General features: G+C 42.0%; 1 protein-coding gene and 1 long non-coding RNA gene across 5 annotated transcripts in view; both read left to right on the forward strand.

Moving 5' to 3' along the window:
- The first annotated feature begins 237 nt into the window (after positions 1 to 237).
- LOC143769248 (uncharacterized) lies at positions 238 to 4,892 on the forward strand. Its single transcript, XR_013214297.1, has 3 exons — positions 238 to 670; positions 1,705 to 1,812; positions 4,697 to 4,892. It is a non-coding gene; the product is annotated as an uncharacterized LOC143769248 (long non-coding RNA).
- Positions 4,893 to 5,795: 903 nt separating this feature from the next.
- SDK2 (sidekick cell adhesion molecule 2) overlaps positions 5,796 to 16,551 on the forward strand; it is an 826,128-nt gene continuing 815,372 nt past the window's right edge. For all 4 annotated transcript variants that reach the window (XM_077253403.1, XM_077253405.1, XM_077253404.1 and 1 more), the window contains exon 1: positions 5,796 to 6,364. In XM_077253403.1, the coding sequence (XP_077109518.1) occupies positions 6,292 to 6,364 (73 nt within the window). In that variant the 5' untranslated portion in view covers positions 5,796 to 6,291. The remainder of the gene's footprint in view (positions 6,365 to 16,551) is intronic.

Below are 16,551 nucleotides of genomic sequence, written 5' to 3' on the forward strand. Positions count from 1 at the left end.
CCATAACACTGCCAAAGGATCCCCCATAACGCTCTCAGCCACAAATTGCCCCATAACACCACCATTCAAAGGTTTCCAGCCACAGATTCCCCATAACATTGTCAGTTAATGGTTGTTTCCAACCGCAGATACCCCAATAACACTATTAAAGGATCCCCCCACGCTGCCAGATACAGGTTACCCCATAATACTGCCAGACACAGATTCAGACACATTTGCTCTCTTTAGTGAGATTATTATGTGCATATCCTGACACCAGAATGTTGGGACACTCGCTTTTCAAATCCTGATGAAGGTACAAAGAAATAAAACAAACCTTTTTCATTCTTCTGGCCATCAGCTGCAGTACCACATGTTATCAGCAGATGGAGCAATTAATGCAGTGAGAAATAAACCAACCAAATCACCGCTTTCATTTTCTAACCATCCTTAGAAAAATGTCAGCTCGAATCTTATTGGTTGCTATGGTAGCGCCTCCATTTTCTATCTGTGTTGGTTTTCCAGCCTGATGTAGGCCTCATGGATGGAGTCCGGTCTGTCAGCACTGTACAGTGTGTTACTATGTGCCTTCATGGAAAATCTCAAATAGCATTTAAGGTGACGGCATATTGAAAATATAATAAATTCTGCAACAGGGAAAAATGAAGATTTTTTCTTAACAACATTTTACGTAAGTAAAAATGGCCATTTATCTGCCGTGCATCTCTTTATGTGTGAGGAAATTTGGCTCCTATGTATGCTCCACAAACAATGTGCAACATTTTCCATTTTGTAGAATAGAAAAGATGGCAAAAGCTTTATATACGAGACTCAGGTTTTTTCTGTTCTCAGTCTTGACTAAATTACCTTAATTTGGAATCAAGGAGACCTAAGAGATTATGGATAATTAAATTTTCCAGCATTATCAGAGGGTTGTAAAAAAATATATAAAATCTACTGGTGGAAGTCAAAAAGTAGAATATCATGGCTGAAATTCAGATGTATGGCCATCTGGGTATTACAAACATGTCTCGACTCCTCCAGGCGTTGATGGTTTATAGAAATTACCTCTATAATGTCAGACAGCGGTGGTTTTTGTGACCATAAACCCCCAAAAATAGAGACAGCAGACCAGACAGTTAAATCCCCTAACTTACTGTATATAGACCCTAAGCCAGCCAGCAACCCCTGAACTAAAATAGATCCCTGACCAGAGTTCTGAAAAATACAGATCCTCAAAATTATTATAGAATTTAGAAGACCAGACCTAGCGACATCCGGGTATATATGTCCCTCCATCCTGGTATATATGTCCCTCCATCCTGGTATATATGTTTCCCATCCTGGTAGATGTTCTCCTATCCTGGTATATGCTCCTCATCCTGGTACATGTTCCTGGTACATGTCCCCCATCCTGGTACATGTCCCCCATCCTGGTATATGTCCACCATCCTGGTATATGTCCCTCATCCTGGTACATGTCCTCCATTCTAGTACATGTCTCCATCCTGGTAAATGTCCCCCATCCTTGTATATCACCCCATCCCGGTATATGTCCCCTGTCATAGCAAATATTAAAATCTCTGAAGCCACTAGTGAGGGGGGCATGTGCCAACGATGATGTCTATTGTGTATAGAGAAAGGTATATAGATTGGACAGGAAAATAAGGCAGGAAAGGTCTTTTCAGAGGGTTGGATAACAAAGGTACATGTCTTTACACATAGATCAAGAAGTGGAAGGAGCTCTTGTCTCCAAAAGTAAATTATGAATATTGGAGCTTGTATAGATCCGATAGTGACAGGATAAACATTTTCAGCTTCAGGACGAATCAGGTAAGAAGATGCCTGTTTTCTCATAAATATAAGTCATGCCTATAAGCCACAAATCAATAGTCGGCAGATAGCTGATAACAGCTATGTCGTGTTTGCTCTCTCGGTAATGGTAAAATCCCGATAAAAAATACAATCTTGAACTTCTGTGATCATCAGGAGTGAAAATATCGCACATGTCGGGAAATTCATAAAATCCTGAAGGGCTGAGAACAATCCACAACCCAGCCCACGTGAGGTCATCAAGGGGTTGTGTGTGTGTAACTCATGTGCTGATAAAGGGTCCAGACAAATTATGATTTGTGTTCCTGTAGAGAGGTACAAATCGATGTATGCATGAATCTCATTCACTGAAGATCTCCAATCGAACTGCTCTCCTTCGATAAACTGAATTATCTCTGTGATCGGTGTAGTAAGTTCTTTTGTTAATCTCTTTTATTTTCTGTAATTGTATATACTGTATTGTTTTGTTCTTTGTAAAATCTTTTGTATTTTTCTTTTAGAAAGACTACCTATTATTTTGGATTACATATAAAATGTAATAGTTCTGTTCTTTTTATTCTGTAACCCGCACCCCGAAGCCATACTCTACCAGAACCAGAACAAGATTTCTAGTCCGCCTGTATAAAAAAACGACTGGTGATGGCAGCGAGTAATCTTGGGTTATTGTGGAGTTCACAATGACTGTATCGTGGATCTATACATACAGCTCTGGTAAAAATTAAGAGACCACTGCAAAATGTTCAGTTTGTCTGATTTTTCTTTTTATAGGTATGTTTTTAAGTAAAATGTAAATTGTTCTTTTATTCTACAAACTTCTGACAACATGTCTCCGAGTTTCCAAGCAATAAATTTTGCATTTTTTTGTGACAAAGAAAAATGGTCAAAATAAAAAAAACAGTGCTTTCAGACCTCAAATAATGCAAAGAAAACAAGTTCATAGTCATTTAGAAACAAGAAAACTAATGTTTTAACTCAGGAAGAGTTCAGAAATCAATATTTTGTGGAATAACCATGATTTTTAATCACAGCTTTCATGCGTCTTGGCATGCTTTCCCCCTGTCTTTCACACTGCTTCCGGCGCAAAAATTTAAGCAGTTCTTTGTTTGATGGCTTGTGACTATCCATCATCCTCTTGATTACATTCCAGAGGTTTTCAATGGGGTTCAGGTCTGGAGATTGGGCTGCCCATGACAGGGTTTTGATGTGGTGGTCTCTTAATTTTTGCCAGAGCTGTATATTCCCTGAACTAGAATCGGAGGTGGATATAACATAAGCTCACTGTTAGTTTCCCAATAACTTGGCTATTAGTGGAAATAGCCTGTGGTCTACTTCTTTAATTACCAGTTAGTTGCGTAATTTTCCGGACAATAGGGGACAGCAGAGAGCTGTTCGCTTCAAAGATAACAGCGGGTGGGTTAAGATACGACCCCCCTGGCTGTGATCATTGACATTCCTCACCCTGGTATATGTTCCTCATCCTGGTATATGTCTCCCATCCTGGTAAATGTCCCTCATCCTGATGTAGGTCCCTTGATCCTGGTACATGTCCCCCATCCTGGCATAGGTCAACCAATCCTGGTATATGCTCCTCATCCGGGTACATGCACCCCATCCTGTTATGAGTAATTCCATCCAGGTATATGTCCCACCTTTCTGGTATATGCACCCCATCCTGGTATATGCACCCCATCTTAAAATATGCACCTCATCCTGGTATACGTCCCTCCATCATGGTATATGTCCCCCATCCTGGTATATGCTCCTCATCCTGGTATATGCACCCCACCCTGGTATATGTCCCTCCATCCTGGTATAAGTCCCCTATCCTGTTATGTGCTCCCCATCCTGGTTTATGCACCCCATCCAAGTATATGTACCCCATCCTGGCAATTGTCCCGATCATGTTATATGTCCCCATACTAGTATATGTCCCTCATCCTGGTATATAATCCCCCATCCTGGTATATGTCCCCTATCCTGGTATATGCTCGCCATGCTGGTATATGCACCTCATCCTGGTATATGCACCCCATCCTAGTATATATTCCCCATCCTGACATATCCTGCATCCTGGTAATTGTCCCATCCTAGTATATGTCCCTTATCCTGGTATATATTCCCCCATCCTGGTATATGTTCACCCATCCTAGTAAAGGTTCCCGTCCTGGTAAATAACCCCCAACCTGGTATATGTTCTCCCACCTTGGTATATGTCCCCCATTCTGGTATATGCACCCTATCCTGGTATATGTCCCCCATTCTGGTATGTGTCCCCCATTCTGGTATATGCACCCCATTCTGGTATATGCCCCCATCCTGGTATATGCCCCTATCCTAGGGGTATTTATTCATACCCTATCTAATACATATATTTTAACATAAAATTAATAAAGATTAAGTTTTATGACCTGTTAGTGAGGGGTCATATTCAGTGGAGTTCTACCCTTTCAGGAAATTACAATTCATTATTATACCCATCCCAGGTTAATCAGTTTCCCTAGGGTAGCTATAGTTCTTAGTATAGATCAGAGTCTATACCTTCTAATGGTCTCATTGTATCTATGTGATGTATGTACAGTAGAATCGATGTCTCCTATGCGATGTATATACAGTAGTCTCAGTGTCTCCTATGTGATGTATATACAGTACAGTCTCGGTGTATCCTATGTGATATATATACAGTAGTCTCAGTGTACCCTATGTGATGGATATGTATACAGCAGTTTTGATGTAACCTATGTGATGTATATGGAGCAGTCTCTGTTTCTCCTATGTGATGTATATATAGCAATCTTTGTGTCTTCTATGTAATGTATACTGAAGACCTCCCATGGCTTGAGTTCTATAAATATTATGTAAGCAGTGATCCTTTTCCCACTTTTAGGAGATATGGAGTGAAAGATATATTTGTGTTTGGCACAACTTACTGCTGTGCACAGTTCTTTAGAAAGCTTATCATCGTAAAGAGTCGTCTGCGCTCCAGACAGACAAGCACAAACATGGAAAAGCAGTTCTGACTAGCAATATTAATGCTACCTACTATCACACATCTCACCAAAGAAAAACAGCCTCAGCCATCACATTAGGGGTGAGTAAATAAATTGTTTAACCAAATATCGCAGAGTAATTTTTAATTTGACATTTTTCTAAGGCCAGCAAAGGATGGTGTAAAACATTTAAACAAACACAGACACCAAAGTAAAAGGAACATAATGAGATAACCCTCAGTTTTCAAAGGCAAGGACATTGTATGGTACTACTATTTGGCACTGTATTGTGGTATTATTTAGGCACAATATGCTTGGACTTTTGATCATGAGACCAATTCCTGGCATATCCAAGTGATAAAAAGGCTTCCAAAATATTAACGCAAAGGAGCGACTTCTTATAGTCTCACCACTGTTCTAGTCCAGGGTGAAGTCTAATATTGCATTATGGGCTGTTGAATTTGGATGAACTGCAATATCAGATGCAGCCTATGGCCAAGAGTGGCGCTGTTTTGACAGCTCCTCTAAGTGATCAGGACTCTTTAACCACAAAGGGTTAAGTCACCTCCGCTGCATCTGCATTTGTTTTCTTCTATACCCATAGTTTAGATAGTTGTCTATTGCAACCATAGTTGCTTAACATGTACAGCCACCCTTTTTTAATTTTCCTACAAGAAAATACAAATAAAACCTGGACTTTGCTTGCTACAAGCTTTCCTCATCTGCCCTAGTAAATAGGGGGGCATCATTTTTCTTGAAAGATCCTCATTTGCCCCTCTCTCTACCCTTTCAGAAATGCCTGCCATGTTTTATGATGGCCCCAGAAGGAATAAACCCTCATATGTTGTGCATATGTCTCCCTCACTCTGCGGAAATGGCATGGCTTTGGATGTGGAAATGACTGGTGCATTACCCTAGAGGGGCCACTAGGTGGCAATCCTCCCTATTGCACACTGCACATCCCTCCTCCTGTGTCATTCCCTCTCCCTCCTCCTTATACCAGGTCTGTGGGTTTCAGTAGCAGCAGCAGCAGCAGCATTCCCCTGCTCACCATCCATGGAGCAGCAGGCAAGCTAAGAGCAGTCAAGAATCAAGCAAGTGCAGAAGAAGAAGAAGAAAAAGCAGAGGGCACTTCTCACAAGCTGCCAGAATACTGCCAGGATCCAATAGGAAAACTTTAGCAGCCCAATGCACTGCCCATCCTGGGGAGCAGGGCACATAAACTTTCTCCCCTGCAGGCTATAGGGCTTACAAGAGGACTGTGTGCATCAAACTTCACTGATCTGGGGATCAGATTATACCCACAAACCCTGCAGGAGCTTACTCTTCTTGGGCACCAATTCCCATCATCAGCCCTGTGTTGTGGAAACAGCTTGGGATTTTGGGGAGTAGCTGGCATCCCCTCAAAGTGCAAGACCCCCCATTCCCCCCAGTTTATTCACCTTTCCCTCCCTTTCCCTGGGATCCCATACTCAGGATTATAACAGTAGGAATGTCTGGAGCCTACTTGCAGATCTGGATATGGATGGCAAGTCTGGGGGTGCTGTGCCCAGCCTGGGCTCAAGGTTGGTACTATGAGGTTGGCTTTGATGCCAGGGCTGATTGAGAGGCTCTTGCATGCTACCCATGTGTTACACATCATTCTCTTCAGACTATGGAGCAGGTGCACACAGGAGCTCCATGCATGGAATCGCTGGTGCAACAGTGTAACCCTTTCTCATTCTGGCAAAATATTGAACAAAATTGAAGTTTTGTGTCAATTGGCTTTGTTTGCAATTGTTGCTTATGGTTTAGAAAGTGCATGTACTATTTGGCTCTGCTGGAAAAATAATGGCCAAGGTGACAAACTCCATCAGTTGCTAAGTCGTATCTCAGTATCCCTCTCGGCAGGTCATTGGTATTCTGAACATACTTCATACAGTATCCAGCGTTTTCTCCTGCTCTAGCCATGAAGATGGGGACTACAGATGAAGTTCATAGCCCCAGGGCTGGTGACCAGAGTGCTATCCAGCATAACCACACTGGAAACCCTATTTTTAGGTGCAACTGCAATTAACCCTTAAAAAACCTCTTTACCTATGTCACAAACAGAGGGGTCCTGGAAGCTGTCATATGAGGAGATGTTTAGTTGACTGCTGGTGGTCAATGATGATGTTTATTCCATACCTTGAATTAACATTAACTGTTAATCCTTCAATTTCTAGGGAATAATAGAAAACATTGGTGATCATAGGGTTCCCACCACATCAAAGGGACATAATTAACTCTACAAACAACTCTTAAAATCTTAGCTTCCCGGACCCCAGTAACACGCTATGAAGGTTTTAGGATTAATTAAGTTATATCAAAATATTGAAATTTTAGAGAGATTCTTCCAGAATTGATGCTGTTAGCCTCATTCAGACATCCATGTATTACGGTCCGAGCGAGGACAGACTATGATTCATGGACTGGCCACGGGTCTCCTGACCCAAACTAAACAGCCTCATAGGCACATGCCGGGCTTGTCAACTTAGGGTCAAGAGTCCCATGGCCAGTCTGTGTATCACGGTCCATACTCGGATTGTGATACGCAGACATCTAAATGAGGCTTTAAGATAGGTGAGAAGAGCCCGATCTCTGGTGGTCTGCTGGGACTATTACCTATCATAAAAATGGGGGTGTCATGTCCCCCTTTTGAAGGTAGCAGTGGTTATGCAGGGCCATTGCCACTATGAGACTGACAGTGATAGCCAAGTAAAGCTCTATAAACTTTGAATGGGGCAGCACTATTTTCATAATTGGTGGGGGTATCCTATGGATAGGTGATTAGTGTTAATTCTGGGGGGGGGGACTTTAAGTGTAAGTCACCTTTAAGACTAAGGTCAAGTAGTGTCAGTTTAGGGGTTAATAGTGCTTGACAACCATTATGAGGCACTATGGTTGGCTGAGAATGGCACTGCATAAATGCTTTTAGCATGTAAAAGGTTAAATAATAATGAATGGTATGTAATAGTGGCCTCTTGCTGTTGGAGAGCTACAGATATTAGCATGTCCAGACAGTTGGAGAGCTACAGGTTGGAGACCACTGGTATACATGAATACGTTTATAGCATTTCAGGAGAAGATCCTACTCTAAGAATGCTGAGTTCCATGAACAGTGAGCAGGCACCAGTCTCCATTCAGTTTTTTGGTTGTACTATGTCATCATGGACATCTCATTGACTGGAGAACGAGTCTCTGATCTGTATTATTTCACTAGCAGTCTATTCTTTTGCTGTGTCTGCAGATTTTCTCATTTCTTCTGTGCCCCGAGGGGTGTACAGACTGTGTTTGGTCTATTTTTATCCAAGTAAAATGTCTTGTCTGGGGTGACGGAATGTTGGCTGAGGGACCTTGGCTCAGAAATGTTCATGTTCCACCTCACTAGTGTTAATAACATTGGATATAAGTAATTAACAATACCACGTCATCTTTAGGTTGGTGGTTTCTCTTTGCTAAACTTGTTGACTTATAAGATTTAGAAAACCAACATCATCATTATCACCACCATAGGTAATATTGTTTGGGGCCCTCAAGGTCTCCAACCCTTTCCATATTATGACCAGAATGTCCCATCTTCTTTTGGGTCTTCTTATCTTCTGATTGTCTATGGTTTTTCTGGTGGTCCATACTGTATATCTTACTCTTGATCATCAGTTTTCTTTTTTTCCCTCAATTTTTTTGAACTCCTTTGTCTTTGACAATAAGTGGAGTCTTCTCACGTTTCCAGAATAAGATAATATTACAAGAGACTGATCCTAATGTGATCAGTGATCTTTTCAATCATGCATGGCCTTCACTAATGGAAAAATTGAAAGCCCTCCATAACTTTCCATCTTTTGCTTTCAAGAATGTTGGTATGACTTATAATGGACATATTTAGGGGTCTTTGCACGATAAAAGCCTTCTGAATGCCATTATGCATTTGGGAAATTAAGCCAAAATCATAAGATTAATCTTGTGAAGTCTTATCTTGGACTACCGTTGATTGCAAGATTGAAAGCAGGCTTCAACCCTTCTGAGACTTCACATATGGACAGTGTTAAATACAGATGTCCATTGATGTGAATGGCCATTTACTTAGAAAATTTTCAGTTACAGAAACCTCTCTGAAGTGCCAAAGGGGTGGGAACACACATGCCCTCTGAAATTCAGCAAAGATTCAAGATTACAAGGTCTGCCAATTTTCCTATCTATGGTTTTGGATGGATCTTCCAACAAATAATACGTATAGAAGCCCCCGTTGAGTTAAGAGGGACATTTCGTACTAAATGCCCTATTAGTTTATATGGAGGTAACAGAGGTAATCCCTTCCTGAGAAAAGAGTTCAAACCTTCCATGAAGGTATATGCTTCTGATGTATTTCTCCGAAGGAAGGATCCAAAGTGCCACACTATATTGCCAGCCTTTTGTTCCGTGAAGGTACAGCACAAAATTGTTTTTTGCGTTGGCCTTATGAAAGGAAAGTGACACATACGGGTCCAGTGAAGGCTGTAGGGACACACCTTGAATGGCACCCTATGGAAATATCTGGCAACATTTCTGATCCGTGTGAATATACTTTTGTGGCTGCTTAAAACTGTCCTTAAAGGGATATTCTCATGTTTGAAAAGTTATCCCTTTCTCCGATCCCTGGGACCGCTACCAATCCCGAGAACTGGGGCCCTGGCACAATGAAGTGGAGGATTATCATACAAACTGCCACCCCGTTCATTTTTAATGGGACTGGCAGAGATGGATAAGCACTGCGCTTGGTTGATCTGCAGCACTCAGTTTATCTTCGATACTCCCTTTAAAATAAATAGAGCTGCAGTGCGCATCATTGACCACCATCTTAGGATCCATGGGTGATCCAGAGGTTGGACCCACAGCGATCAGGAAGTTATCAAGTATCCCACGGATGGATGACAGCTTTCAGACTTGAGAATACTCCGTACAAGCGTATTATACAGGCTTATGATGTCCGTAAAAATCTGACAGCACTCGGACCAATGTAATTCATATACAGCTGTTCAGACATACCAAGAATCCGTAAGAAAAAAAATCACAGTATACCTTTGGTTCTTCCAGATTTCAAGTCTATGGATACACAAAAAAAATCAGATCTCATATGGATCATCCATATCGCATCCGATTTTTTACAGATATTTTGCAATTATTAACTTAGGAAACCCGATTTGGTCTAGTATGGATGTCGTAAGGTTGTAAAATACGGATGGAATACAGATGGAATAAAAGTCATCTGATTTTTCTGACGACTTTTCATACATTCGTTTGATCCTGGCATAAAGGAAAAAGTTTCTGCAATGGATAGCTCTCACTCCGCTCCATGCATTACATGGACACCCATCGATTTCACTGGTCACCATGCAATGAGCATTTGCCTAGCAATCCTCCAAGAAAAGAGTTGTTGTGGTGGTCCGAGCATTAGGTTCGTCTGATCACGTGATCTTACAAATGTGGCCAGTACAAAAGGAAGATAATCCCTGGCAGTCTGTGAATAGTGCTAGTAATCTATAGAATTTGGGAGGCTTTGATTCTCTGCAGCGTGCTTTAGCTCCTCCGTCTGTTAATGCGCCGCTCATTGAGGGCATTGTGCATCCACCGGCGGTGAGTTATGCCGCGCATTTGTGTATCGTGCACTCCATTTCACAAGGACATGATGGAAAGGGGGTTTTTTTTGTAATTGATTCTTTTTTTTATTTTAAATCAAATAAAAAAAACAAAGTAGCGGCGGATCTCACATTGCGGCTATATGCAATGTTACAACGATGCTTTACAAGGTAGCTTCTGTATTAATATGTCTCTGTCACCTTCTATAAGGCGCACGGTTATAAATGGAGAGCTCCGCGCTCATGACGTGCGGATATATATTGATGCTTGGCACCGCTCCATGTTTATTACCGTACATAAAGGAGAATCTGAAAGCTCTTTGAGGCGCTGTCTTCATTTACATTGTTCCTGGTTATGGAAAGATGTAGCAGAGCTGAGTTTGTCATTAGGATGTCTGTGGATTTACGTAGGAGACCCTCATGTATTTTGCTACTTATGACTAATGTTGGTGGCCAACATATAGACCTTTTTATTAATTATGGCGGTTAAAGAGAATTAGTCGGCAGCATAATGTAGGTTAAGAAAGCCTGATTCCAGCAATGTGCCACTTATTAGGCTGTGTGTTGTAGTTTTAGTACAATCAGTGTTTTATCAGCAGGAGATTATCACTGCCTGACTAGGTGTCATGTGCACAGCAGTCAGGCTAATCTGTGTAATCCCGCCCCTGCCACTGATTGGTAGCTTGCTGACAATCCACACAGGAACCTGCCAATCAAAGATGTGGGCTGGGTTATACACAGCCCAGAAGTCTTAGCTTTTCTACATCTACATCAGATAAAACAGGGATTCTATCAAAACTGCACCAAGCAGCCCAGTAAGTGACACATCCCTGGAATCATGCTTTCTTGCCCTATATTATGCTGCTCTCAGAAAACCTGATGACAGATTCCCTTTAAAGGATTTGTAAAATATAGCTACATTCTATCAAATGCAACTCCTCTCATGGGTACAGGAGTATTTGGAGTATTGTAGATCCACCCTATTCACTTCAGTGACGCTGAGCTGCAGTACCAGACACAATCTGTGGGCAGGAGTGGTGCTCTTTTTTGAAGAAATCAACCATGTTTTTTGTTTAATCCTGCACAACTCCTTCTGCTGGCATTTTAAGGGTGTATAGGATAAAAGTGAAGGATCGACATTTATGGTCAATGTCCAGACCCACTGTTGGTCTCTTGACCTGAACTTAACCTCATAAATGCCTATGAGGCTGATAAGTTCAGGTCAGGAGCGGACATTACATTACATACTCGGACCAGGACCATCAATGACGTATGTGTGAAACTGGCCATATGGATCTGTGTTTTATGGCTCAATGCATGGGATCGTTTTTTATCCTGTAGGATTACAAAGAGTTTAGCAGATGTTTTCTTGAACTGACAGGGTGGGATCTAATCTTCTTTCAGTTTTATAGGGGTTCATACAAGATTTTTTTTTAAAAAGTCAACTTCTTTTCCAAAATCAGCGCTACCCTTGTCCTGTGACTTTGCCTGTTATTGCAGCTCAGTCTCATTCATTTCAATACTGCAGTACCAAAAATGTCCTCTTGGACAAGAGTGGCGCTGTTTCTAGGAAGCAAAGACCACTCCTTTGAAGCTTTTGAATATGTTATGCTATAGCCTATTACCCATGTGGGCAATCGCTTGCCAGATATTAGGGACAGAAGCAAATAATTGCTGGACATGATTGAGGATCCTCTTAAATGCCACCTGTGTGCAGTCTGGTTTACCCAGCAGCAAACAGTAAAGGAACATGCCGGCCAATAAATCTTACCTTGTGGAGGAGTCTGGCTGTAGGATAATCACAAACATGTGATCCCATCCCTGATGGGCTGCTGCCATTCCACTCTTGGCTTCACATCACAGCATCCTCCTTCTGTCGGGGTTGGTAAAATCTTATGCATTCTGCAAACAAAAGGCGTTTGATTTTTCAGCAAAGGAGGCCATTTATGAAAGTAGAAATTCGGATTCCCTATAGGTCAGTGTGCGATAGTTTGTGGGTCCATGTGGCCCAATAATTCAATTTTCAGCCAAACCATAGGAAAATGGTGAAAGTTTGCTCCACCGGGACAATAACTATTGTCAATGCATATTCTGTGGTTAGTGTATTGATAATAGTGGAGGCAGTTGCCCTTAGGGATCCTTTTTGCTACTTTATAAATGCTCATATGATGTACGTTAGTGTGCTTGGAGCAATGGTGGCATCAGACATAATCCTTCTTACAGCTGAACGTTTGCTACTATGTTCCAGCCCAATCATCTTGAGCTTTAGACCTCATTCAATTTTTCACGTACTCTTGCATGCTATCTGCATTTTTGATGGATAGAATACATACTCATTATAGTTTGTAAGACTCCTATCATGTTTGTGATTTTTGGGTACCGAGTTCCCATTTGATCCAAGTCACAGATCTAACTCGCCCATTCAAATCAATAAGTGCGTGGAAAAAAGGACAGTATGTGGATGCCATCCAAGTGTTTATCTGTTATATAGAGAATCTGTTATTAGGATGAACCCTCCTAAGCCACCTATATGGGCATGTAGGTCATAGAAAGATGAATAATATGATACCTTGATATGTGCCATCCGATGACTTATTCCAGAGAAATTCCCTTTTTTATTAATATGTAAATGAGCTGTTAAGATCTATGGTCCGGACATAGATCTCCCTGAGAATCAAATGAAAGGAAGTGTTACCTGTCTGAGACATGTAATGACTGACAGTCTGCTCTCCGGATCTACATGTCTCACACTGGTATCAACCCCTTTCATTTAAAATAAACTCTGGAGGTAGAGTCTCCAGGAGATCTATGTCCGGCCCATATATTTTAACAACTACAACTAATTTGCATATTAAGAAAACTGAAACTTTAAACTCCCTCCTAAAACCTAAAGTACAGGCCCCCATCACCAACCTCAGCGGTGAGGATCTGACCACTTATTTCCTAGAAAAAATCAACCACATCCATCAGGATATCTCAGACCAATCTCCTCAGTGCCTGGATCCCCTTCCCTTCCACACCTCAAGCTCACTAGACATCTTTGAGCCTGTTTCAGAAGAAGAAGTTTCCAAGCTCCTGGCTTCTGCTCGGCCTACAACATGCAACATTGACCCCATTCCTTCACATCTCCTGCAGTCTCTCTCACCAGTGGTCACCACTCACTTGACTAAAATATTTAACCTCTCTCTTTCTTCAGGTATCTTTCCCTCCTCATTTAAACATGCCATCATAACCCCTTTACTTAAAAAGCCATCCCTGGACCAGAACTGCACTGCTAACTACAGACCTGTCTCTAACCTTTCCTTCATCTCTAAACTCCTGGAACGCTTGGTCCACTCCTGCCTAATCCGCTATCTCTCGGATAACTCTCTTCTCGACCCCTTACATTCTGGTTTCCGCTCTTTACACTCCACTGAAACTGCCCTCACTAAAGTCTCTAATGATCTAATAACAGCTAAATCCAAAGGTCATTGCTCCCTGCTGATTCTCCTGGATCTCTCCACAGCATTCGACACTGTGGATCATCAGCTCCTCCTCACTATGCTCCGCTCTATAGGCCTCAAGGACACAGTCCTCTCCTGGTTCTCCTCCTACCTCTCTGACCGCTCCTTCACTGTATCCTTTGCTGGCTCCTCTTCCTCTCCTCATCCCCTTACAATCGGGGTTCCGCAGGGTTCAGTCCTAGGCCCCCTCCTCTTCTCTCTATACACTGCCCCTATTGGACAAACAATCAGCAGATTTGGGTTCCAGTATTATCTCTATGCTGACGACACCCAATTATACACTTCTTCTCCTGACATCACCCCTACCCTAATTCAAAATACCAAGGATTATCTGTCTGCTGTCTCTAACATCATGTCCTCCCTCTATCTGAAACTAAATCTCTCCAAAATGGAACTTCTTGTGTTTCTCCCTTCTACTAACCTCACTCTACCCTACATCGCAATTACGTTGGAGGGTTCAACCATAACCCCCAAGCAGCATGCCCGCTGTCTTGGGGTCACATTTGACACCGAACTTTCTTTTACTCCCTATATCCAATCACTCACTCGCTCTTTTCACCTGCATCTTAAAAACATCTCCAGAATCCGACCTTTTCTCACCTTTGAAACTGCTAAGACTCTTACTGTCGCTCTTATTCATTCTCGTCTGGACTACTGCAACTCTCTTCTGATCGGTCTCCTTCTTACTGAACTTTCTCCTCTTCAATCCATCTTGAATGCGGCAGTCAGGGTCAAATTTCTGTCCAGCAGCTTCACCGATGCCACCATCTTGTGCCAGTCATTACACTGGCTACCTATTCACTACAGGGTCCAATATAAACTCATCTCTCTCACCCACAAAGCTCTCCACAGTTTTGCACCGCCTGATATCTCCTCTCTCACCTCGTAATCCGAATCTCGCACTTCTGTCTCCAAGACTTCTCTCATGCTGCGCCAGCTCTCTGGAATGCACTTCCCCAGACGATCAGACTGATACCTAGCCCTGACCTATTCAAGCGCACTCTAAAAACCCATCTCTTCAAACAAGCCTACCACATCAACTACTCAGTAAACTAACTGCCCTGTTCCCTCCTTCCAAATATTATTCTGAATCTGCACCCTACTATTCATCTGTCTCCACACCCTCCATGCACATGATAACTGCACTTGATACTTGACTATTGCACTTAAACACACGGGCTGATGACCGGATCACGCAGCTTTTTATGAAATTCCCTATATATTATAATTGTCAGACCTGAAATAACAATCACTTTTCACCTATTGTGTCCCCCCATTTCCTTGTAGATTGTAAGCTTGCGAGCAGGGACCTCACCCCTAATGTCACTGTTTAAATTGTCTTAACTTGTACTGAATTTATTGTCTGTACATGTCCCCGCTAATTGTAAAGTGCTGCGGAATATGTTGGAGCTATATAAATAAAAATGAGTATAATTATTATTAACTGTGGATTTCTCTAGAATAAGACATCGGATCACATATAGTGGGCATGTCCAGTGAGTGAGGCCACGCCCACTGGCGGGGAGAAATGTATAACTCATACATACCCTTTGGTTCAGGGTCTGAAACCGGCGAATCCTCGCAATACACAGTGCGTGCACTGGGGGGATTCTTAAGTCTGCAGTTACACAGAGTGACTGCAGACTTATTGGTTTTGACCGGACAACCCCTTTAAGCCCCTTTCAAACATCAGTATGTGGAGCAAAAAAAAAAGTTTGTCCACCTTCTCCCTTCTGACAGTGCGTGAAAATCGGACTATGCTCGGATGCCATCCTAGTGCAGTCCAATTTATTTCAAGGACCCATAAACTTGGATTACCGATTTTGTTCCTATGCTTGGATGAAACAATGATGAAAAGTTGCATCTTTCCCAGAATTTTCTTGAAATTGACTCAAAACTGTATCAAATTAGTTCCATTTTAGAAATATTATGGCAATACCATTTTCCATTTTACCTGCGCTGATTCATTGTGGCAAGTGGTCAAGAGGTCAGTGCTATTAATATGGATGGCTTGGACTAATGTCATGTGCATCAGGAAAATCTCACAAGGTACAAACAGACTTTAGTAGACAAGTCTTGGACTGGCCCACTAGAGAACAGGAGAATCCTCCGGTGGGCCATCACTCTCTTATATGAGCAGTACTAGGCACAATATACTTGAATCTACCCCGTTCATTGTTATACACATTTGTGATTGAGGATAATGTCACATTGGTATTTAGGTGAAAAGTGGGGCCCTGGAGTTAGTTACTGGTGGGCCCTTGGCACCCCAGTCGGACACTGCACCCATCCCACACCTATTTATGTGTCAGCAGGACCAGGTCAGGTTTTCTGGATGTAAACAAGTATGTTCTTCTTCACCGACAGCAATCAAATTAATAAGCAGTCAAATTTTTGAATGTCCCCTTTTAAAAAAATGAAAGTCTTTTTTTTCCTTTCTTTTTTTAAATATCTTGAATGTGGTAAAATTGAAGAAAAAAAACTTCTGCTCACGTGGTAAACCTCCCCAGCGCTCTATTGTTGCTTCTTTACTTTTCCTGCAGTGAGGATGTGCAGTACATGAAATCAGTTCCGCCAATCAATGGCCTCAGCAGTGATCGTGCATGTCACATGAAT

The sequence above is a fragment of the Ranitomeya variabilis genome, chromosome 4 (assembly GCF_051348905.1).
Source record: "Ranitomeya variabilis isolate aRanVar5 chromosome 4, aRanVar5.hap1, whole genome shotgun sequence".
NCBI classification, from domain to species: Eukaryota; Metazoa; Chordata; class Amphibia; order Anura; family Dendrobatidae; genus Ranitomeya; species Ranitomeya variabilis.